General features: G+C 63.5%; 1 protein-coding gene across 6 annotated transcripts in view; it reads left to right on the top strand.

Annotated features, from left to right (window-relative positions):
• Positions 1-5,566: 5,566 nt before the first annotated feature.
• CTNND1 (catenin delta 1) overlaps positions 5,567-23,126 on the top strand; it is a 30,410-nt gene continuing 12,850 nt past the window's right edge. For 4 of the 6 annotated variants that reach the window (XM_082500226.1, XM_082500228.1, XM_082500227.1 and 1 more), the window contains exon 1: positions 22,909-22,959. Coding sequence is in view for 1 of the 6 variants with exons in the window: in XM_082500230.1 (XP_082356356.1) it covers positions 21,537-21,731; positions 22,888-22,959 (267 nt within the window). In the remaining 5 variants the exon portion in view is untranslated. Of the gene's footprint in view, positions 5,771-20,428; positions 20,603-21,411; positions 21,732-22,887; positions 22,960-23,126 lie in introns of those variants that run through there. The other 2 variants (XM_082500230.1, XM_082500229.1) reach the window with 2 other exon arrangements.

Raw genomic sequence — 23,126 nt, 5'->3', positions numbered from 1 at the left:
GGAGAAGCCCTCATCTTTGGTGCGGGCTCGGGGACAGGACTCGCTCCCCTCATCCAAGCTCACCTGATGCCCGTACTGCCCTGCTGTGAAGGGAGATGGAAAGGCCGCCCTCATTTTGACTGCTTCCCCTCAAGCACCAGTCGTCAGGAGGGGAGAAGTGCCCGGCATCTCCTCTCCTCCCTTTCATGTGGCTCAAGAAATCCCCTCCCGGGCTAGCAGCAGAGGCCGAGGTGTTCAGCCAGTCATCTTGCTCTGGAGGAACAAGCTGCATTTGCTTGTCCACCCCAGGGAGGATGCTGCAGCACGGCTGGGCTCTTCCCTCCCCTCTGCGTCCCTGTGTGTCCTTCTTCCCACTCCCGAGGCCATCCCAGAGGCAGAGGCGGTAAAAGGGTGAGTGACCTGTGTCTGTCCCTGTCCTGCAATGCGCCCAGGGCCACCGGCAGCTCCTCTGTCCACAGGAGAAGCTGGTAGCTGCAGCCAGAGGAGGGGTGAACGCCCACCCTGCACCCCTGGCAGAGCACAGGGGGTTTGGAGGCCCCATGAGCTGACAGATGACAGGAGGGACAAAGTCCCTCAGCTCCAGAGGCATTAGTTACGCTCACACTGTGCAAACCAGCTCCCACGCCTCCTCCTCTGAAAGGGCAGAGTCGCCTTTGCCGCACGAGCCTCCTCAGCCCACACAAAGTTTTTTTCAGGTGGAATGTGGCACAGATGCTCCTCTGCCTCGTGGGTCCACCGTGGACAGTGGGATCCTGATGTCCTGCAGGGGCGGCCCTACAGCCTGTACCAGAGCCACCCCATGAACAGCCCAGTGTGTCTTGTGACAGTGAGTAGGACTGGAGGCTCGGCGGCGGCTGTGGGAAAGGGTGGCAGTCACATTTCTGAGCACGCGGCGGGCTGGGGGTGGTGGGAAAGCCTGCGGGGCTGAGCCGGGATGGGCTGCCTTTGAGCCTGGCTCTGCAGTCCCAGAGGGCACTGTGTCCTGGCAGACTCACAGAGCCACTTTCAGGCAGCGACACGCGACCCCGGGCCCAGCATGGGCGACAGGCCCATTGCTTTGAAACGGTTTTAGTGTTTCACAGAGGTGACAGCACTAATCTCCATCATGCAAAGCCCACTCCTCCACTGCACCCCCGGCAGCTGTGGTGCTGCCTCTCCCTCCTCGCCAATAGCCTTGTTGGCCCTTAAAATTTACTGATATACGATCTGGCAATACCAGCAAACACTCCCATAGTAGATACACAAAAGAGGCCTTTTATGACTGTAACTTTTACTAGTACCTAAAGCCAAATAATCTAAGCTGGAAAAAGCACCGACACCCTTTTGTTCCGTTGACCCCTCTCTTTAAACACCGGCGTCCGTATTTGCTGCCAGAATTTGCTGGCTAAAGATATGCGACTGTAGCTCTTGCCACCACGCCAGCAAAACATGTAAGACCGTGAGTGTTTCTGTCCACCTTTGGGCGCTCAGAAGCTGGTTACCTGAGGCACGGCCCATGCTTTGCTGAGGCTGAGGCTCAGGCGCCTGTCCTCCGCCCCCGGGTGACTCAGTGGATCAGGAATGTCAAGTGGGGTTTATCTCCTGGTGGGATTCACAGGGAAGGGGAAGGGAAGGTAGCTCAGTCTGGAGGTAGCCTAAACATGCGCTGGTTGTCCAGGCCCCCTCTGCAGTTGGTGGGAAGAGAGGCCTCCCCACAGGACAAGTCATGTCTTCCCAGTGTCTCCCCAGCCCTCAAATCAGCAGGTTCTGAGCTGGTTTCTTTAAGAGAACGGAAATTCTATTATTACAGCCGCAATTGTTTTTCCAGCAATGTCCCCTTTTGCTTTTGTTGCTACACTGCAGTGCAGGAGCTGCCTCTGTTTCCCTGTTTGTGGGAGGGTCCTCATACTTTGCTGCAGCTGCCACAGAAGGGAAGGATGAAGGCAGGGGTCCACGGCTGGGAAAAGAGCTGGAGGTGGAGAGGGAAGAAGAAGAGACTGTAAGTAGTGATAGTGATAGATCATTGCTGGGCTGGGAGGGAAGGAGATTTCTATGCACCCTTCAGTCATTTGCACATTTGAGCTAAAGTTGTAACAGGAATTTGGCAGTCCAGGAGCGCGATGGGATGCAGCCAGGTCAGACGTCAAAGGTTCAAAGCAGGCGGGTTTGCAGGCACGGGAGAGCCCGGGCAAAGCAAGAGGCAGGCGGGAGGCAGGTACCTCGCCTTCCTCTCACTTGGTGCCATGCTGAGCATGTGGAGCTGTCAGACACTGCTCCAGGAAGGTGTCAGGGTGGACCGTGGTCTTGCTTTATGGCCTTGGTGTCTTCGAATTGGGGCTGAAAAGCCCCGTCAGCCCCAGCTTCCCTCATCCCCTTTAATGCTGGTGTCTGATGGATGAGTCGTTTGGCCCCCCTGGTGCCACACTTCCCCTCCTGCAGGGGGAAGACAACAACCTGTGGGGATTCCCATAGGAAAGGGGCTGCGGAAGTGCCTTGTTGTCCTGATTTAGAACAATGCAGGCCATCGCAGTGAAATGCCTGCGCTGGGCCCAGAGACTGCGGCCTCCCCTTCCTCCTGCCCTCCACCGCCAAGGAGCACCGATTGGTCTTGTAAACAAGTCGTCTTGCTCTGTTCCGGCGGTAGCTGGGTTTTCTGGGTGTCTCATCTGGATAAGGCATCAGCAGTGCTACAGGATGAAAGAGGATGTGCAAGATGTTATTACATGTAATTACTGTAAAAGGGCAAATTTTCCCATCTCTTCTTCCCAGGAAGCAGTGGGACGGACTCCTCTGCCACAGTAGTTGTATTCAAACAAGAGCACGATCTGCTGCTGGGTGAGCCGAAGCCAGAGGATCAGGGTCCAGCCTGCCTTCAAAAGTAAGCACGTGTTACTGGGCGCCCCGGCAGCTGCTGGGGCATGGCCACACCAGGAGTTCGTGCTGACAGTGCGCTGATAGACCCTGTCCAGCTCCGTCCTGCGGCCCTCGGGGTGAGAGGCGCTCGCCCGGCTTCAAAGGGATCTGACTCCAACTGGGAGCCGGCAGAGGCGTGTTTGCAGCACTGCATGTAATCTTTGAAGAAACTAGACGACTTTAAAGGCTGCTAAATTTCTGGGCTGACTTTAATAGTAACGATGTGGCCACGCACCAGGCACAGCAGAAGGCTGCCCCGGGCTTTCTGCACCAGTGGCCGCTTACCTGTTGTCTGCGTCAGGGGCGGCCATCTGCTGTGCGCCCTCCCTGGCCACACTGGGGTGCGCTGGCTGCATCTGCCACGCTTTTACGCGCAGGCGAAGCTTTGTCGCCACTTGTGCACCCTGCTCTTGGGCACCCACCTTCCTCACTGTGGGGCGGGCGGACCAGAAAATTCAGGCGGTGGTAGGGGTGTGGGCTGAAATAATTTGTGAGCTGATGTGGAACAGCTCCATCTGGTGATTCCCCCATACCTGCGCCCGGGGTTTTGTGCTGGTTTCGCCCTTGCTTTGCCGAGAGCGAAGGGTTCGTGCGAGCGCACCGGGCCCAGGCGTGCTCTTCACCGACAGGCTGTTGTCCAAACAACCCGGGCAGGGGCCCTTAAGGCCGTGGGGTGGCAGGAGGAGCGAGGTGTCCCCGATGGTTTTTCCCTGGGGGAGAGCTGTCCCTGGGACAGCAGGTGGGGACTCTTCTTCCCAGAACGAGTTGCCCATCTTCTTCCTCCTTGTCCCCAAGACTCAGGGGAGGCACCCACCTTCCTCCTTGTGTGGGCGAAGAGGAGGGGAGGGCAGCCGGGGATTATTTGCGATCTGGGAGCAGTTCTCACACAAGGCCGAGAGGGACCCAACTCACTCATTTTGGGTGACAACAAGGATGAAGGGGGGTGGGGAGAAGGTGTCAGTGGACCTCTCCCCTCCTCCCTGTGGGGTGGGGGGCAACTCACCCCGCTGCGTACAGCCGGCAGGCTGGGTGATTCGCTCTACAGTCAACCACCAGGGAGGGTTTGGGGGTCCCATGCCCCGATAATCTCCTTAAATGTGCCCTCCACATGCACCGAGTCCCTTTTCTCCTCATTACACCTTGGCAAACCCCACCCCGGCGGGGGGATTACCTTCTTCAAACATTCACAGGCTGCAACCGCGTGGCCCCCACTGCCTCCTCCCTCGCCGAGCAATGCATATTTACCCCAAGAATCACCTGTCCCCACCCAAAACCTTCCTCAACCCTTTCCCTATTGTCATTATCTCACTAACAGTTTGGCAATCGGGAGGGGGCAGGATCCTCCCCAGCGCCTGAATCTGGCCAGCCCGGGGCGGGAGGGGGCGGAAAGCTGTCATCTTCAGGGGACCTGCAAGCGGCAGGGAGTGTGAGATGGGGTAGTTCCCTGCTTCCCCGGGAAGGGGGATCCCCCTGCACCAAGGTGGGGGTGTCAGGGTGCCCGCAGCAGCCCCCTGCCCGAGCTTGGCCCCGACCCCATAGCTGTGGAGTGGCTGCAGCAGGCCCTGCGCCGTGGCACTGCTCCCTCGCGCAGCAACGCTCGTTCAGCAGTTGCATTCCTCCGGCTGGATGAGTTGCATTTATTACACCTCATGTTTCAATCTCCCACCCCAGGTCCCCGTACCTCCCCACGTCCCCGATTTCTCTGTGCTGGCAGGAACGGCAGCACTGTTCGGTTCGGTGCCGTGGCAGTCGGGCAGGGGTTGCCCTGGCATTTCTCCCTGTCTGCTGCCAAAGGCACTGTTAAGGCCCCCCAGAGCCCCCATGCCTTCCCCAGCGTGTGCCAAGCCCCCACTTATCTGTACTTTCGCACCAGCCCCCCCCATGTTTGCTGTCCTTGGGCTGCCCACGCGAGGGGCCTCCCGAAACGGGCCATGGTCCCCTCAATGGGGCCTTCGGGTCCCCCCGCCAGAGGGGCTGGCAGTGCGTTTGTCCCCGGCCGCTGGCTGTGTCCCTGCGGCCGCAGGTGAAGGAGCCCATGGGGCGGATCACTGGGGGACGGGGATGAGCTCCGGGCCGGGGGGCTGGCGGTGCTCCCCCAGACAAGCACTGCCCAGGTGCTTGCACTCCCCTCTCAGTGGGGCCTGGAGCCGGAGGGGCGAGAGTGACCCGCCAGGGGGGTCTGTTGCCCCCCCCCCCCCCAGCGTCCTGCTTCTGGGCAAATCCCACCCAGGACGGGGTCACATGTCTGCCCCACTTCGGAGGGAGAGGATGGGGAGGGGGCTCTGCTCCCGGAGAGGGGACACCCCACCGCCCCCACCGCAGACCCCGCACCCCGGGGAGCGGCTCATCCCCCCGGGGCAGGTCCGGTCCCCGAGGAGGGTCCCACCCGGGGGAGACCCCACGGGGGACACACACCCCCGGAGCAGGCTCCAGGGGGACAGACCCCACGGGGGACAGACCCCACCGGGCCAGACCCTCCTGCGACTGCCCCCCCCCCCCCCCCCCGGGGGTCGCCATTGGCGCGCCGGGCGCAGCCGAGCTCCGCCCGCCATTGGCGCGGAGCGCGCTGACGCCAGTGGGCGGAGCCCCGGCCCCGCCCCGCCCCGCCTCCCGCCCCGCCGGAGCAACTTCCATTTTAGGTGCGGGAGCGCGCGGGGCGCACGGCGCGGTCAGGCCCGGCCCGACCCCACCACCGCTCCGCACCGGCGCCGCTCTGCCCGGCGGGCTCCGGGCCGCCGTCCGCCGCTGCCGCTCCTCCTTCTTCTCCGGGCGCCTCTCCTCGCCTCGCCGCCGCCGGTCCCTGCGGAGCGGAGCGGGCCGGGCCGCCGCCGCGGGGCGGGACCGGACCCCCAACCCGCCGCCGAGGAGCCCGGCCACGGTGAGTCCCGCTCTCGGCGTCCCCGCTGCCGCCTGACCGGGGAAGGGGGGGGGGGGGGGAGGGGTAGCGCAGCCGGTGGGGGCCGGCGCCAGCCGGGCGCCGCACGCCCCCGCGGCGGGAGTGGGGCGGGTCGGCCCTCGCCCTCCCCGCGGCCCCCCGGTGGGGCTGGGGCCCGGGCCCGTCCGCGCTCTCCCGTCGGTGCCGGGTCCCCGGAGTTCCGCGTGGCGGGTGCCAGGCGCGGCCGCGCCCCGCGGGACCGGCCGGGGTGGCGGTGCCCGGCGCTGGCGGGGCCCGGCCCGCGGGGAGCGACACAAAGGCGGCGGGGCCGGGCGGCCGCCCCGCTCCCCGCCCGCCGCCTCCGCCGCTCGCCCTGCCCGGAACAAAGGCCGCCCGTCTGCCAGCTCCCCGGCACCGGCCGGCCCCCCCCGCTCCCCTCCGCGCCGCGGGGCGGGGGGGGGGGGGGAGCTCGGCCCCTCCGCGGGGTCTGCCGGGGCTCCGCTTCCCGGCGGCAGCCGCGGGGCGGACGGGGACAGCCCCGTGCGGCCGCCCGGGCTCGGCCCTGCCCGGCTGGGACAGGCTTGTCCCCGGTGCCCCGTCTGCCCGCGGCCTTTGTTCTGGCGGGGCCGGGGGGGGGGGGGGGCGGTGTGCGGGGGGGGTTCGGCAGCTCCCCCTTCTCCCGCGCTCGGTCCCCCCCGTGGGGCAGCTCGGAGCCGAAGGACACTCCCCGGCCGGGGCGGCAGCTCACGGGTGACAGCGAGGGGCTGGTGGGGGACACGGCCCGGGGCTCAGCCCCCCGCTCCCCTTCCGCTGCCCCGCTGTCACGGCCCCGCCGCTCGGCTGCCTCCCCCCGCTGCCCCGCGCCCTCCGGCCGGGGGTCGGTGACCTTCTGCGGCGGTGGGACCTTCTCCTGCCCGATGGGCGCTCCCGTCCCTCCGCGGAGCACGGCGGAGAAGAGACGTGGCGAGGGGTGGGTGGGTGGCAGTTTGGGTGACTCTCTGTCATGAGGACCGCTGGCGTCTGCGAGGCCCCGTGGGGAGCGGGGCACCCCGTTATGCCCCTGGGCTCTGAGCGAGGCAGCCCGGACAACAAAGCCGCCTCTGACCGTTGGAGGGAGGGGTGGACCTCCTGGAGGTGCCTCCCTCTCCGGAGAGGGCATGGTGCCCGGGCTCCTCCATGGAGCCGGTGACATGGGGGTAACAGGGCATTGTCAGGGGGGCCTGGGCTGTCCTGCCTCCCGCGGGGAACCTGTGGTGGGGCTGAAGGCTCCTGTCCCCCGGCCATGGCACCCGGCCTTGTGCGGGCTTCTGCCCCGCCAGAGGGGAGCGTCCAGGCATGCGTGGGGCTGCCCGGGCGTGCGGAGTGTCATGGTGGTATCTAACTACAGTTGCCTGCAGTTCCACCTGACGTCCCCCCTGCACAGTGAGGATACTTTTGGACCTGGCTGCCCTCTCCTTGGTGTGGCATTGAGAACGGTCTTGTCCTTGGCTTCACGGGTAGCAGGCGGAGCTCAGCACCTCCAGGACCTGGCTGTGCGGCGAGTCCCATAGCCCGCGGTCGCAGCTTGCGTTTGGAGCTTCTGTTTCTGTGCCTTGCTCTGCCTTCTCCGAGCGGCTCTCCTGGATGTGGCGAGGTGGGGGTGAGCGGGCGGCTGGTGACTTGCAGACTCCTGTCTCTGATGCCCGCAGCACATGTTCCTGTGCATGACGGGCAGCAGAGCCTGCTGGGGCTCCTGCCGGAGGAGCGGGGCAGCGTCCCCCAGGGCTGCGGGAAGCCCAGTGCTGGGAAAAGCCCGGGCAGGGGAATCGTTAGTTGTCCCCACTGGTTACCCTGTCTGCTCCGGGTGCTTTCTCAAGGCAGGTTCTCTTACCTGTCGGTGTTTACTTGTATGCTTTAAAGGGAAAAAAAATAGGGCAGTTTTTGAGAAGCTGTTCTCCTTCCACTTGACTGAACTTGGCCGGGACTCTGTTGCATGCAAACGACTGTCCTTCACGATTTGCAGCATTTGCTGGAATTTTGTGCAGAGCCTTCCTGGAAGGGGTGGGAGGATGAAAGCTCTCGTTTAGTGGAGCGTGCTGGGCTGCTGCAGAGGGGTGAGCCTCCTCCCCTCTGACTCGGCGGTCAGGCCCCGATCTCTGTGGTTGAGGAGCCCTCGAGGCCATCCCTTCCCTCAAGATGGGCTGGGAGGTGGAATGGTGAAGTCCGGACTGTGCAGCCAGCGTCTCTGTCCCTGGATTGCCTCTCATCTCCTCCCTGCTTCCACCTCTGGCGTGGAGATAAGAACTTGGTCCATTGTGTCTGCGCTGGGGGTGGCTTTAGGACACCCAGAAAATAATAGCGTATCTTGGACCATGCCTGGAAGGCTGTTGGCTACTCAAAATAGCTTACCAGCGTCTGTGACCTTAGGGGAGAGTGCTGGTTAAGTCCCTTGGTTTCTTTTCCCAACAACCCCTTCTAACTGTCTCATTTACTGCTGGCAAGGATGGAGCCCTTTCCCAGGACTGCGGTGGTGGTGCTGTCTCCAGGGGAGTACAGAGCTCTCCTCCCGGCTCCAAAAACCCGGCGCTCCGCAGCGCGGCTGTTTTCCTCTGCCCCTGCCTCGCTGGCAGTGAGGAGCAGGACTGCGGTGCTGGTTTGGGTCCATAAAAGGCAACAGGTGTTGCCTGTATGGGGTGACAAACCCCAAACCTGTTGGGTGATTCAGACAGCTCCTCTGCTGTGACACAGGGCTTGGCTGGCGGAGGAGGGAGCGCAGGAATGTGTCGCGGCGCGAGGCTGTTGTAAAGGGGCTGGATTGCTCTCGACCAAAGTTCTCGAGTTCCCCAAGGCAGCCACCACCTTCTCTTTGCTTCTTACCATCCGAGGAGGCTGTTAGAGAGGGGGGAAATGGCTTCTTAGAGCCAGTTCTTGTACTGGAAACTCCCAGCGGCAGGCCAGTGAGTCTGTCTGGCTCCTGCCTGTCTTGTGCTTGTTGCTAATCTGCCTTCCTTCCCACTCGGGGGGGGGGGGGGGGGGGCTGCCGGCGGCGTGGTGCCTGCTGCCCCCGTGCAGCCCTGCCGTCCCCCTGCTCGTCCCTCTGTGCTGGTCGTGGCACACGGGGGCTGACTGTGGGTTAATTTGCGCTGTCACGTTCCTGTGTGACCTCATCCCGCCAAGCGGGCTTTGGGGTGGCCGTGGGCCCACTGTGGTCCTGTCCCCGTTCCCCCGCGGCGAGTACTGCTTCCTCCTATGACAACCGCCCAGCGTGGAGGGTGAGACGAGGCGGCTGCTGGGCGTGGGGGCAAACCAGTGACTAAGGAGCACAAGCTGCCAGGGGTGGTGCCAGGATGTGTGAACCCTTAAGCAGAGGTGACGGGCACCCTGGCTTCCTTCTTCCAACCCGGAGCAGCTGTGGGTTGGAGGTGGGCAGCAGGACGTGCGGGGGCTTTGGTCTGCGGTGGGCATGGAGAGTCTTATCAGCACCATATCCCTCTGCCTACAGGGAGATGGGCGTCCCTGCAAAGGGGGCAGTGACATGGAGCAGTGGATGCCCGGGCGCTTGTCCCCATGTCCCTAAATTTGTGCTGCAGGTCCACGGTGACTTTGTGCTGCAGCGCTCTTACCCGCTGCAAAAATGCTCGTGCCAGCACGGGCCTGGGGACCCGATCCAGGCTGAGCACTTCACCCCTGAGTTTAATTCAGCACTTCATCGCCCAGATGTCTGCGCTGACAGGAGGGCAGTTTCTTGTGTGGAACCACCGCCCTGGCCTTGCGGTGTGGCAGGAGGTGGGGGTGTCCCTGAGAGCGTAGGGGTGCTGCCGGCATGCTGGAGGGTGTGCAGGTGTCCTGGCTGCCTGCAGTGCTTGGCAAGGCAGTCCTGGGGGGTGCGTGTCCAGGCCGGCAGTGACTGCCTTCACAGCACAATCGGGGAGGGGTCCGGGTAAGTTGGGGTAGGAGGTGACCCCTGGGAACAACTCTGCTGTAGCCTGGCTGGGGTGGTGGTGCCATCCTGGGAGCGCTTCTTCAACATCTGCGGCTGCGGGGTTGGTACGAGGCCATCCCTTTTGGGGCCATCGCGTTCGGGACTGTCCCTGGGTGGGCCGGCTTCGGTGGCAGCAGTGCACTAAGGCTCGTGCGTGCGAGGGCAGGAGCTGTTATCGTGCCTCCATCCCAGCCCCGGCTGCTCCCGTTCCCCTGGGCGTTGGCCCCGATTATAGCCAGCGCTGCGCAAAGTTCACTGTCTCCCCGCTGCCGGCCCCTCCTGGGCACCAGAACCTGGAGCCGACGTGAGCCCGACCTGCCTCAGCCACTTCCCGGGGAGCCGGCAGCGCGGAGGAGGGCTCCCTGCGCCATGCTGGGGTGAGGGCAGCTGGGACGCGGGCAGCGAGAAGAGTTGCTCTCCCCTCGCCTCACCGGGCTTTTGCAACTGCAGCGGGTCCTCCTGGGCAGGAGAGCGATTACCTGGGGTGAGGGCACGGATTGGGCTCCCTCCCAGGGGAGAGGTGGCCCAGCGTGGGAGGTGGATGGCCTCAGAGTAGATGAGCATGGAGAACCGATTCCCACCCTGGCCAGGAGGAGGAAGGCGTCTCGCTGTCCTCAGCTGACGCGTTTTCCTCTCGCCCCCATCTTGTGTGGCGCTTGGGCTGGTCTTTTTTTGAGAAGAGCTCCCCGATCTCTCGGCTGCTTCCCCAGTGGCGCTGCCGGCCCCGTGGGCAGGGGGGGCGGTGGTGCGGGGGTACCTGCCGTGGGTGGGAGGGAGTGCGTCGAACTGCAAAGACGAGTTTTTCCGACTGGGAAGGGTGGGTCACCGGTCGTGTTTGCATGCTGCTGGCAGGCCCCTTGCCCAGTGGAGTAACGCATTCTTGCGAGCGTGTTGGTGCACGCAGCGCTGCTTGCCATGCCTGGCTGCGGGCTGACTCGCTCGGGGGGGAGAGGTGTCACCCCACCTCCTGCGAACTGGGGTCTGATGGGGGAGGAGGGGGGTGGCCTGGGGGTGCTTCTGGGAGAAACCCTCTCTGATGTGGGGGGAAGGCCGCCTGCTCCAGGCTGGCTTTGGAGCCCTCTCTGCTTCTCTTTTTGGTTTTGGTTTGTTTGTTTTTTGTTTTTGTTTTTTTTTTTTTTCTTCCACTCTGCTTTTACCTTCAGGAGGGAGCCCCTGGGGCCCCTCCAGAGCACTCCGGTATGGCAAACGGAGAAACCTGCTCTCCCTTCATCTCTGCCCAGTGTCTGTCTCCAGCAGCTGGCTTGGCTGGAAAACCGCTTCCCTTCTCCATCCTCCTGCCTTGGGCAGCGAGAGGAGCCGCCCCGGGATGGGCCCATGGAGCTGCAGCAGTCTTGTGCCGTGAGGGGTGCTTGTGGCTCTGTGTCCCCGTCCTGTCTCCGGGAGCCTCGGGAGCCCCGCAGCCTGTCAGATGGCCCCGTCTGTGTGTGCCCCTCGGCCGGTGGAGTTGTGCAAACCATCAGGCGAGGTGTGCTGGGGAGGCTGGAGGGCAGCCTCAGCGAGCAGGCGTCATTGCGGGGGTTCAGGCGCTAGTGCCACCTCAGCTTTGCAGGTAACAAGCCCATCTCTAGGGCACAGTGGGCACGGCCCTGTCCTCCAGGGGTTGGAAAACCTCATCTTCCACCCTCTGCTGGTAGGATACTCCCAGCCCTGGGCAGGAATGGGATACCACCATGGAGGAGCAGCCCTTGTATGTGGCTGGACGCTTCCAGTAAGCCGGCCGGGTGTCTGGTGTGCTGGGAGGGGGCATGCTGACCTCCTGGCTGGCCGAGGCTGGGCTGATGGTGGTGGTGCCCATGCCTGCTGTTCCCAGCCTGGTTCCAGGGTGTCTGCCTGCCGGCCGGGGGTGGCAGGGAGCGGCCCTTGGCAGGACGTCGTGTTTAGAAGCTTACGGGAAAGGGAAGTCACGATGTCATCTCCCGTCTGACCAGGAAACGCAGGTTTCCTTCCCTTCGGCTCGCGCAGGAGCCTGGGAAGCTGCTTCTCAGGGAGTGTGTGGGGGGGGAAGCAGTATCCAGATGTGGCACCAGCGGACAGTGTGGGCAGGGGGCTGGGGTGGGATGGAGTCCCCCTGTCCCCCTGAGCACGGCCTGGCCTGCTGTCTCCTTTGTCCCCCGCTGCTGTGTGTGGGCGCTGGCTCGTGCCAGCCCATGCGTGCACCTTGCTCAGCCATGGGCTCTTCGGGGACTGGGAGTGCCACGGGGGCTTTGCCGTGATCCTGCCGCAGCCCGTCGGCAGGGCAGCAGCCCCCTTCCCCACCCCCTGGCTGTCATTCAGTCCCTGGCTCCTGCCTGGTGCTCCTCTGGTGGCTTTTCTTCACCCATTCATTACCCCTCTTGGCAGAGCCCTCCAAGTCCTCTCAGAGTGCAGACGCACGCATGCAATTAGCGAGCTGGGCACCTGATGAGGTCATGCCGAATGGAGCTGTGGTTTTCAGCCCGGCCCCTGGGTGACTGGGGCTGTGACTCAGCCCGCCGCCCGCCCTGCCTGCTCAGGGGGTCCCGCTTCTCCCGGGCGGACCCCTTGGGCTGCCCCTGCAAGGATGGCTTGGCTTAATCTGGGCAATTCCCTCCTTCCACTCCTGCGCCGAACGCGACCTCACCGCCTGCCTGTCTGCCCAGTGCGGGGAGGGGACAGGTGTGGGGCTCGTCTGGTGGAGGGAAGGGTGCCCGGTCTGCCTGCGGGGTGCCTGGCTCTCCCCTGGGCACAGGGGGGCAGTGAGACCCCCCCATGGGGTCGCTGGCATGGGTGGGGGGCCCTGGGCTCCTGCCCTTCTGCATGTTCCTTAGAGACTCATGCTCCTTGCAGGGAAGGTGGGTAACACCGGCTGCTCTCCTGGGCCGGGTGGTCTCGGAGGAGCCCAGTGGCGCCATTCCCACACTGCAGTGGCATGGTTCCCACCGTGCTTCCAGTGCCCCGTGCCTTTGTGCACCGGTCGGAGCACAGTACCTGGAGCTGTGCCGGGGCCGGGCCCTGGGGACCAGCCTGGCCGCAGGTGTCGGCAGAGGAAACGGTCTCCAACGGCTTCCCTGGGAAGAGGGCTGTGGGGAGGGCTCTGCCGGGGAAAGGGATCAAATCCATGTGTCCGGGCGCTGGGCTGGCACCGTGTGGTCTTGCCGCTCTGTGTCACAAGCGCTGCTGGTGGGGGTCATTCGTGGTGGCGGCTAGCTGTGGGTGCTTGTGTCCCTTAATCCCGCTGGGAATGGCGGGCTGTGGCCGCTCTGCCTGGGGGCAGCCAGCAGCAGATGTGAGCCCTCGAGGAGCCCAATCTGCCCCTGGGACGGGGGACAGAGCAGCTTCGCCCCATCTGCCATGAACATCCCTCCGCTCGGGCTCGGGGGGAGGCAGCTGCCGCGGTGCTGCAGCCTCGGATTTAATGGCGGGGGACTTTGCTCCCTGGGCCGTGCTGGCACGGCCCTTATCTCTGCGGAGCCTGGCTGCTGTTTGTTTTCGCTGCGGGAGAGAGGCAGCGGAGTGGGAAAGTTCAGCCGGGCGGTGGGTGGGTGTGCGGGGGGAGAGCCGGGGTGAAGGGCAAGGACCTGGCGCAGCCGGGGCCTGGGGGCAGCACTGACCTTCAGCACAACGCCGGGGGTCCGGCCGAGCCCTGGGGGCCGGGGACACCTCGTGTCCCCCTTTGGGGTGCCCCGGTTCCTCGGGCACAGCCAGGAGGCAGGGGGCTGCCCTGTGGTCCCACTGGCACTCCTCGGGCTGTGGTGGCGGAGCCGGGGGGCTGCTCCCTTCCCCCCGCCATGGGCCCAGGAGCCGCCGGGTGAAGTGGGAGCCTGCTGGCCTCCGGAGCGCGGCCTGTCCCGGGAATGCTCTGGCCCTGTTCCCAGAATCCGGTGCTGGGTGTTTGTTCGCCGCTGCGCCCCTGAGGTCTGGAGCTACTGTGGCAGGAAGCGGGAACGCCGGGGGGAGCGCGGCCGGCCGGCGATGTGCTCTGAAATCCCTTTGTCCCCACTGAGCGCTCAGCTGCGAATTCCCACCGAGAGGAGAGAGAGACGCCTTTGTGTGCTGAAGGGCTCCCGACACGTGAATCTCCTGGGCTGGGGGCGCGAGCCGTGGGGCGGGCATGGAGGGGTGGCAGGGACCCCATGGCTGTCCCCAGGGTGGGGGGTCCCCTGCGGCCCTACTGGCGGGAGTGGGGCTGTTGGGGTGTCCTGGGGGGCGTGGATGCAGCAGGGTGCTGCTGGCAGGACGGCTCTGGGCCTGTGGTTGTACCCCTGGAGGATCGCAGGGGGACAGTGGCCGCTTGGAGCCCGGTGGCTTGGCCGCCTTCCTGCTGGGAGGGGAGATGCTTGTCCTCCCCTCCCCAAAAGCGCCGGGCGAGTCTCGGTCTCCCTTCCACTCGCTGCGGTCCCAGCAGCTCCCTCCAGCTGATGGAGCAGCCAGTGCTTCCCCGGCTGGTGCGGAGGGTCGGCAGCTCTGCCGGACTCCCGTGGGGGAAGGAGATCTTCCCGTGCTGTGTCCTGGCCGTGCTCAGGAGAGGGGCGAGTGGCCCCCGGGAGGACAGCTGCCCCACCGCCGGATTGCTGGCATTCCAGCAGAACAAGCCTTGCTCTCTGTGGCCAACCCCACGCTGCTCCTGCCTCCCGCTCGGCTGCCTCTCCCGCTTCGTCCCGCTGGGGCGGCCAACGGCACCGATCTGGTGACCTCAGCCAGGCTGGTGGAAGACCCCCTCCCCAGGGGATCGCCCACGGTGTTTGGCAGCCCCCGGCTGTGTCCAGACCCGTCTTTCAGACCCCATCGGCGCTGTGCGTCCTTGGCCCCCTGCCCTTGCTGGGGGGGAGGACGGGCAGCCCCACCCGGCCCTTATCGCCCTCCTTATCCTCCCGGCTGGCTGCTGGCCCCGTCCCTTATAAGGTGTGGTGCCTGTGTCTCCGCAGGTGACTCCCCTCTCTGAGGGAGGCTTTCCCAGCGGAGCCATGTGGCCTCCATCCCTGGCGCTGGGGGCGGCAGGCGAGGTGGGCCCGGTGGCTGTCCTGCTGCCGGCCCAACCAGTTGGGCACGGTGGGTGCAGGTGAGCGGCTCCCTTCCCGCTGACACCCCCGGTGCTTCATGCGGGGCACGGCTCCCCCGTGCAAGGTGGGGTGCTGCGGGGGCAGGTAGGCGCCCAAGGCGGTGTCCGACCCGCCTGCGGGAGTAGCCCTTTCCCGGCCGGGGAGGGTCACTGGCCGCTCGCAGCCCATCCAAAGTCTGTTGTGCCATAACCCGCCTGTGGGGAGAGCCCTTCCCTGCAGGGCCGGGGGCCAAGAAGGCCACCGCATCCCTCGGTGGGAGATGGGGGACTCTGCCCTGCAGGGCTGGGGCAGAGCGGGCTGGGGAGCGTGAGCGAGGTGGCTCACACAGCCCGGTGGTGAGGAGGCGTCTGCCCAGGTAGGCAGGTCCCCATGGTCTGCAGTGGGAGCGGGCTGCGGGCACCGCCTCTGGGGTGCCAGGAGGGAAACAGCCATGGCCAAAACCCTCCGTCACCCACGTGGGGACGTGAGAGCTGCTGCCCACCATTGCCTGTCCTGCTTCCCCTGCGGCCTGAGGGCTGCTGTGCCCTCCCGAACTGCCTGCAGAAGCAGGCGAGGTGGGGATGAGCCAGGTCCCATGGGCTCTCTGCCTGATAGCCCGCTGGCTTGCTGCGCCTCGGCTCATGCTGCTGCTTGCTGCCTCGGGCAGGCTGAGGTCTAAGGGCTGGTGTGTGAGCCTGGACCCTGCGCTCGGCGCGGGGGGGGTGGAAAGATGCCAAAGATGTTGGCGCATTTATTTTTTAGCTAATTGAGACTGACCAGAAGGCTGTGGTGAATTAGCGGGGCTGTGGACCTGTGCAGAGCGAGCAAGCGTAATGCACTGCGGGCGCTCGGACAATTGCAGGCTTGAATTATTGATGGTGTTCCTGGTTTGGTGGTGTGTTTTTTGTTTTTTTTTTTTTTTATTTATTTTTTTTTTCCCCGAGTGCATCATGGTAGGCAACGAACCAGGAGAATTTGTTGCTTCCTCTCTCTCTCGAGGACTGGGGGTCTGCTGCTGAGCGCGGTTGGTGCTCCCTTCGCGGGGGCAGCCAGCTGGCTCTCCCGGCAGTCCCTGGCATCGGTGGGGCGAGGCGGATGATTTGAGCCATGCTGCCATTTTTCCTGTCTGGTGGGTGCTGGGGACTGTGCTGGCGCAGGAGCAAAGTCCTTGGGCAGCGCATCCCTTCTCGCCACCCTGGCCGGGCGGGCAGTTCTGGCCTGGGAGCCTGGAGCTCCTGGTGTCCCCGCAGGGGCTCGGCCAGCCTGGGTGAGGGGACAGGTCCCTCCTGGCTCTGGTCTCGAGACGGAGGATGGGGGGCTGTGGGGGGTGTCTGGCCCTGGTGACAAACCTTGCCACTTGCTAACAGGTTCCCTGTGGGGACACAAGCACATAGTGGAGCTGTGGGGAGCGCCGGGACTCGGTGGTCAGAGCCGGCGTGACTGTGTCCTCCCATCCGCGGTGGCGGAGGGCTGTTGGGAGCGAGTGCCTGGTGTGTCTCTGCAGGGAGCCGGGTCAGGGCTGATGTGGCAGAGGTGGTTTCTGGCTTTGTAAGTCCTCGCATTGAACTTTGCCCAAAATCCTCCATGCTGAGGGAGTGGCCTTAGCTCCAGGCATCCCAGGACCTTTGCGTGACAGCTCTCGGGGCACGGAGCAGGGCTGGAGCGTGTCCTTGGAAAGACCCGAGCAGGGGGCTATGCACTGGAGATCCCCTGGGCTGCGGCGGGCGCTGCCTGTCTGTCTCCTGCCTGTGTCTCATCTGCCACATTGTGTCCGGTCTCCCTGGCCTGCGGTGGTGTACCATTCCCCATCTGCCGGGCCCTGGGGTGAATCTCTGTGTGGCTGACAGGGAGGCACTGCTGGTGGGGAGCCTTCAAGGCTTGAGCTCCATCCCCTGGCAGAGGAGGGTGCAGGTGAGCTCTAGGTGGGTATGGCTGTGGTTTGGCCCCGGAAATTATTTTTCTGGGCAAAGGATTTGTTCTGGGGGAAGGCAATTTCCCCCAAGAAGGAGGGGCAAGAGGTTTGGGAAGAATGTGCCATGTCAAAGCTGCCCCCAGTGGAAGAACGTTTGAGGGCTTGGTCGGGGATTAGGGGTTTTTTTCAGGCTCCTACCAAGCCATTAGTCCAACCGGGAAGATTTTGGCAGGCACCTGCGTAGGGAAGCTCCGTTCATGCAGATTGGTTCATGGCTGCCTCCCTGCCAGCAAGGGGGCTCTGAAGGCACCACGCATTGGACATCCTTCTGGTGGACCTGCTCTGGCTTTGGGACCTCTGGGGCACAGCATGGGGTTGTGCTGGTGCCAGGAGGTTGGGAGACGAGATAAGGCTGGAGGGATTTAGATATAAAGCTTTCTGGGTAGCTGTGTTGGCCCCTGGGGGTCCCCTCTTGCTGATAGCCACCAGGGAAGTCCTCTGGTGCTTCTCCTGCCCTGGAGCAGAAGCTGCTCTGGGGTGCGTTTTGTCTTTAGGCTTTTTTGTTTTGCCCTGAACAAGCCAGCTGAAATATTTTTGGCTTGCTGGGGTTTTTAAGTAACGGGTGTGTCAGCAAGTGCCTCTCATGATGAAAAGGCTTTCATGCGGCCGTCCTCAAAGATGGTCAGGGTCTGGCTCTGGAAAAATGCTCTGTAGTTGTATCTTCAGAGGCTGGGGAGGAGGGTGGGGGGATGGGGGCAGAGCGATCCCTGGAATTTCACCCTTGCGGGATCCGGCGTGCTTGGCTTCGAGCTGTTAAAGGCATCTTGCTGTCTGGGGTGGCCGCGGGGGCTCTCCTCTTCCCTCCCCTCCATGCCGTGATCTGAAGATGACCAGTGGCCGTGCCGTGCCCAGGAAGCCCCTGGCCCCGAAATACTGGTGTGTGAGCCACCGCGGGAGGGATTTGGGGCATAATCCCCACAGCTGGGGGGAGTGAGGCTGGGTGGCTGCTGGGGTTGTGTGTTGGCCAGCCGTAAGGGAAGGGCTGTGCTCCAGCCCGGGACGGCGCTGGTGTGTGTCTGCGGGCAGAGCTGGGGACAGCGCCTGCTGACCTCGCCAGACCTGGCACTGCCTCTCAGCAATTATGTCTTTAATCCTGGGTCGATGAAGACTAGATGGCTGGAACAGGAGCGGAGGGAGGTGGCGTGTGCTGGTGGCAGAGGCCCCAGGAGGAGAGCTGGGTGAGACTCCTCGGGCAGTGGGTACCCCTTTCCAATGGCACCTCTAGCCTGTGATGGGGCCGTGCCCGCTGTTCGTGCATGCGGGGCAGGCTCCAGACACTCGGAGTCACTACCCAGTGCTTAACATGGCCTGGTCCTGTGGAGAGACCCTCAGGTGGCCACTCTGGAGCATCAACCGGTTGGTGTCTGTGGGTCTGCGGAGCCGTGGGCTCCACTCAGCTTGCGACCACAGCCCATCTGCCCCGAGGGGACGGGCTCCCTGAAAGCCCCTTGGCTGCCCCCTCTCCTGGGGCTTTCTGCTCTGACCTAGTGGCCCAAAGGGGGAGGGGGGGCCTGTGTGTGTGCCTGGGCTGGAGAGGCGGCCGTGAGCGCAGGGAGACACGGAGAGCTGGCGGGTGAGGGACCTGTCCTGTTCCTTCCCCTGCTCTCGTGTTTACTCCCTGCGGAAGGGACGGGAAGGAAACAGCCTCACAGCTGCTCTGGCCCCTTATCTGGGGCCCTTCACCGCCCTGCAAGTTTCATTGTTAGCTTCCACGTTCTCCGGGACGGGGTCCCAGGAGACGTGCAGAGATGGGGTCCCAGGGCTGGGGACGTTGCTGGCTGCAGGGCCTGCCTGGGAGCCGCGCGGGGCTGCAGGAGGCTGCTGGGGTTGCTGTCTCTCCTCTGCCCGCCTTCCGTGGAGGCGAGCCTGTTCACAAGGGCAGCGGCTCAGCTAAATCCCTCCGTGAAGCCAGCGTGATGGCTCCATCCTCATGCACCCCAAAAATCTGCCTCCTCTGTGTAGGGACGGTTGAGGGCAGGCTGGGCAGCTGTTACATAGCAACACAGCTACCTGGGCATGGTCATGTCATGAAGGACCCCCTCTCTGTCGGGGGATTCCTTTCCTTAGAAGGGCTTGGTGAAATACCGCTCTGGAAACGAATCGCGACAAGCCAACGGGGCTTCTGGCTGGGGTTTTGGATGCTCCAGTGGTGTAGGGTGTCTGGGTGGTAGGAGCATCCCCTGACCTGCTGGAGAAGTCTGGGATGTGTCAAGGAGATGGGATGGGGTGGTTGGTCCCGGCTGCCTTTCCCCAGCGCTGGGCTGGCTGCGGTAGGACTCCACAGGGCTGAGCCCTGCAGAGCTGCTCCGTGTCCCCATGGACTGACGGTGACCTTCAGCCAGTCCCAGAAGGCAGAGGGTCTGCGTCCCTGCCTGAAGTGGGGGTTTGCCCACCTAAGGTGGGGAGTGTTTGACTCGAGGGCGAGAGTTGGGATGTGTCAGCACCGTTCTGGGAGGCACTGAGCCTTTCCTTCAGAGGATCGCTGTTGCAAATCCGTGGGGCAGGTGAGACCTCTGAGCAGCAAGGGTCAGAGCTGTCCCTACATTTCCATACAAGGCTTGGGGAGTCGATCTGTTGAAAAAAAGCCTTTAGGGCATACCTGTTGCAAGGTGGGAGGAGTGGAAAGCTGCGTGCGTGAGCTGGGAGTCATGTCTGGGAGCCTCGGAAAGCCTGCTTGGGCTGCTGAGCGGTGGGCTGTGTTCCTCCTAGGGTGCAGAGCGGCCGGCGAGCGTCCCAGCCCGCGTGGGGCTGGGGCAGGGCGCTGGGAGCCGCAGTGGGGCCGGAGCGGCTGTGCCCGTGCCACGGCTTTGTCTCTTGCTGGGCAACGCATGGGCACGAGTAGAAGAACTGGATTTTTTTTATTGATGAAGGCAGGTTACAGGGTGGCAGCAACCAGATGTTAAAATGCGCTGCAGGCAGTCTCCAAAATGTTTGGAGAAAATCCACCCTGCTTTGCTGGGCCCAGTCGTGGTGGTGCCACGGTATCCGGTACGCGCCAGGGCTGCCTGTGTCCGAGGGAAGCTTTTGAGGGGCAGAGTGACCAGGAGGAGTGGACTCGTTGGGAGCGGGGGAGGCATTTCAGGAAAGGTTTGATCTGGATACACTTGAGATAATGTAGGAAATCAGTCAAAAAAAAAAAAAAAAAAAAAAACAAAAACAAAAAAAAAACCAAAAAGCCCTCCTCTGGGCTCCTCCGAACCAGCATCTGCTGCGGGCTGGGACCGGAGGAGCAGGGCTGCTGGGGAGTGCGGGGCTGTGGGAGGCGGATGGGACAGGGCTCTGTGGAGGGGCGACACTGCCTGTCCTCTTGGTCCCGGGTCACTGTTACAGCCGCGCCGGGGCGGTGGCGCTGGGGGAGTGGGCAGAGCTGGTGCTGGAGACCGTGGGAAAGCAGTTTCTGTGCCGGCTGCCTGGCTCAAACGAGTCCCCACACGCCTGCCATGATTGCATGGGTTTGGGAAAACCTCTGGCGGGCTTGCCGGGACTCGGCTGCGCGGGGGGCGGAGGGCTGAGCCCTCGCCACTCCTCTCCGCCTGTGCTGTTCCCCCATCGGTGGGGAACAGTCGGGGATGCCGGGGTCTCCAGGGAGCCAGGGGGCTGCTGCAGGAGCAGCGCCATGTTTGCCACCCCACCAGCCCTCTCCAGACACGGCTCCATCCCTCAGAGAAGAGGGGGTGGGAGACAGGAGCCCGTTTCCCTGCTGTTCCCTGCACTGCCTTCTGTTTTGAGTGTGATTTTTGACCTCCTCTCCTGCTGTCCCTGCAGCTCTCTTCCCTCCTGCTTCCTCACTGTGGTGGCTGGGCTATTTCCCCCATGACTCTCTGCGTCTAGACCTGGCTGTCCCGTGCCTTTGCCAATCAAACACGAACTTCCTCCTCTAACAGGTCTGTATGGAATAATATTGCCTTTCTCTATCAAAATACGTTGATTGCGGTGTGCTTGTTCGCTGTCATCCTTTGGGATGGAATGTTGGAGGGGTCCAAGCCACTGCCCGTCCCTAGATCTGTGGGCTGAGGACCTCCTGGGGTGGCTGCAGCCTTGAGAGCCCTGCTGAGAGCCTGGAGGGTGGCAAGTGTTGGCCATAGTCAAAGGGGCTCATGGGGTCCCCTTTAGGGGGATCCCATCCCACTTCATTCCCTTTCCTGGTTCAGAAGGGGCTGTGGAGCTGGGCTGTCTCCCCACCTCTTACCACACCGGGGAGGAGGGAGCAGATAAGTGACAGAGCCCTCTCCTTCAGCCCTTCCGTGGGGTGTGGGTCACCTCTCACTCTGCGGAAGTGTCCCCTGTCCTGCCCCAGGACGTGCCCTCCCCTCCTGCCACCACTGCAGGCAGATTTTCCTTGTAGGAGAGGTTTTCCTGCAGCCTGAGGAAGGCCCGTGTGGGAGGAGGGAGCAGACAGCAGCTCCTCTGAACCTGGCTCAACCCCAACTGTTCAGTGTGGTGGTGGGGGAGGACCTTCTGCCCCCACAGTGCCATTTCTCCAAGCTTGAATGCTGGGGCAAGGAGCATCTTGAGTCACGCCTGGGGCTGTGCTGCTCTGAGACCCTCTTGCCAGCTCTCTGGTGGTGGGTGGGAATGGGTGTTAATGCCATAAAATAATTTTTTTTTTTCTTGTTCTGAGAATCTGTCTTAATGAAATCAGTCTCTTCTGACCACTCTTCTCTCCTCCTTTCCTCCCCCTAATCACGTGCAGTGAAGAGAGGGGCTCCTGCCCTTCTGGGTCACTTTTCTTCCCCTCACCTTGACACCAAGCCGCCTCTGCTTGTGCCTCCCTGTGCCCTCCGCCCCTGCCCTGCCCGTCCTGGGCACCCATCACCCATGGACGACTCGGAAGTGGAGTCGACCGCCAGCATCCTTGCCTCTGTCAAGGAGCAGGAGGCACAGTTTGAGAAGCTGACCCGGGCGCTCGAGGAGGAACGGCGCCATGTCTCAGCCCAACTGGAACGAGTCCGGGTCTCCCCACAGGATGCCGGCCCGGGCTTGGCCAACGGCACGCTCACCCGGCGGCACCAGGTAAAAAAGCCCCTGGGCAGAGGTGGGTGTGGAGGCTCCCGGAGCCCCCGTCCGTGTCAGTCCTGCCTCGGTGGGGGCAGCCCCCGGGCCCGGCTCCCCTCCTTGGGGATGCGAGCTGGAGGAGGACCAGGCTGGTCTTGGAACACTGCTGGTGCTCTGTGTGCTCTGGGGCTGAAAGTCATCTGGGGATGTGCAAACCTACCTCGGCAGCAGGAGCCTTCTGGGAAGAAGGAGCCATCCCGGAGGGTCTTGCTGCCAGGGCAGCTGTGGTTTGGTTTTGTGAAGGTTGGAAGCTGTCTGTGCTCAGCACAGATCAGTGGGCATCTTTGCTCCACATCCCGCTCAGCTGCTCAGAAGGTGGCCAAAGTGCAGGGGTTGGCGTATAGCGTGTGTGTCTCCCTCTCGTGTGACGATGGGCAAGTCCTTGGCATCTCTGTCCTCCAAAAGAGTTCAGCAGGGGCTGGGAGAGATCTCTCTGCTCTACGGGGCTGGAAGTGTGGTTTCATCTGCCTTGGCTTGAGGTCTCTCTCCTGTTCCCGCTTTCCCGGGCTCTGTTTTGGGGAGAGTGCTGGGAGGGCTGGTGCGTGGTGGTGTGCCGTTCCAGCAGGTGGAAAGGCGGGTGCTGTGGAAGGTGGTGGTGCTGGGAGAGATTTGTGGGTCGGGGGGAGGAAGGGGTGGGCCGAGGAGGAGTGCAAGAGAGTCAAACCGTAGCACTCTGCGATCAGCCGCCGAGCGTCTGCGCTGTTCCCTGGCAGTCCTGGGGGGCCTCTGGGACATCGATTGTGGCTTCTGCGTCAGAAGGTGTGGAAGGTCTCCAGGGCCGTGCTGGGGAGCAGGGAAGGGTCGTGGCGGTTTCATCAGGAGCGCATGGGCACCGTGGGAGAGCCAGGATGTCTGGAGGGGCACTGAATGCTCTGTCCTCCAACTCCTCCCCAGGCTGGAACGGGGGGTGGTTTGCTGCACGGCGCACAGACCCCCAAGGAGCGTGTTCCTCTCCTGGGAGTGACACACGGGGTGTGCGTTGGGCATCTCTGTCAGACGTAGGGGATGGCCTGCTCGAAGCCTGGCAGGGAAGGGGGACACACACGGATATGTGGGCCCCCAGCGGTGGGAGATCAGTCTGGTAACAGGCCTGCTGTGGTGCTGTGTGTTTCAGAACGGCCGTTTCTTGGGCGATGCTGACCTGGAAAGGCAGAAATACCCAGATCTGAAGCTCAACGGGCCACAGGTAAGAGGAGCCGAGCGCTTTGGCTGCGGCAGCCTGTGGGGAGAGGGGCACTTGTCTCTAATGTGGCTGCCCTGGCTTGAAGAGGCTTTGGGTGTGGGGTTCTTGGTACCCCTTCCCATGCTAGAGGGTATCGGGGCTCCCTGAGAGGTGAGATCTCTTGGACGGCT

This window comes from Vanellus vanellus (genome assembly GCF_965231255.1).
Source record: "Vanellus vanellus genome assembly, contig: HAP1_SCAFFOLD_405, whole genome shotgun sequence".
Lineage (NCBI taxonomy): Eukaryota > Metazoa > Chordata > Aves > Charadriiformes > Charadriidae > Vanellus > Vanellus vanellus.
This window is presented reverse-complemented; position numbering and strand designations above follow the sequence as displayed.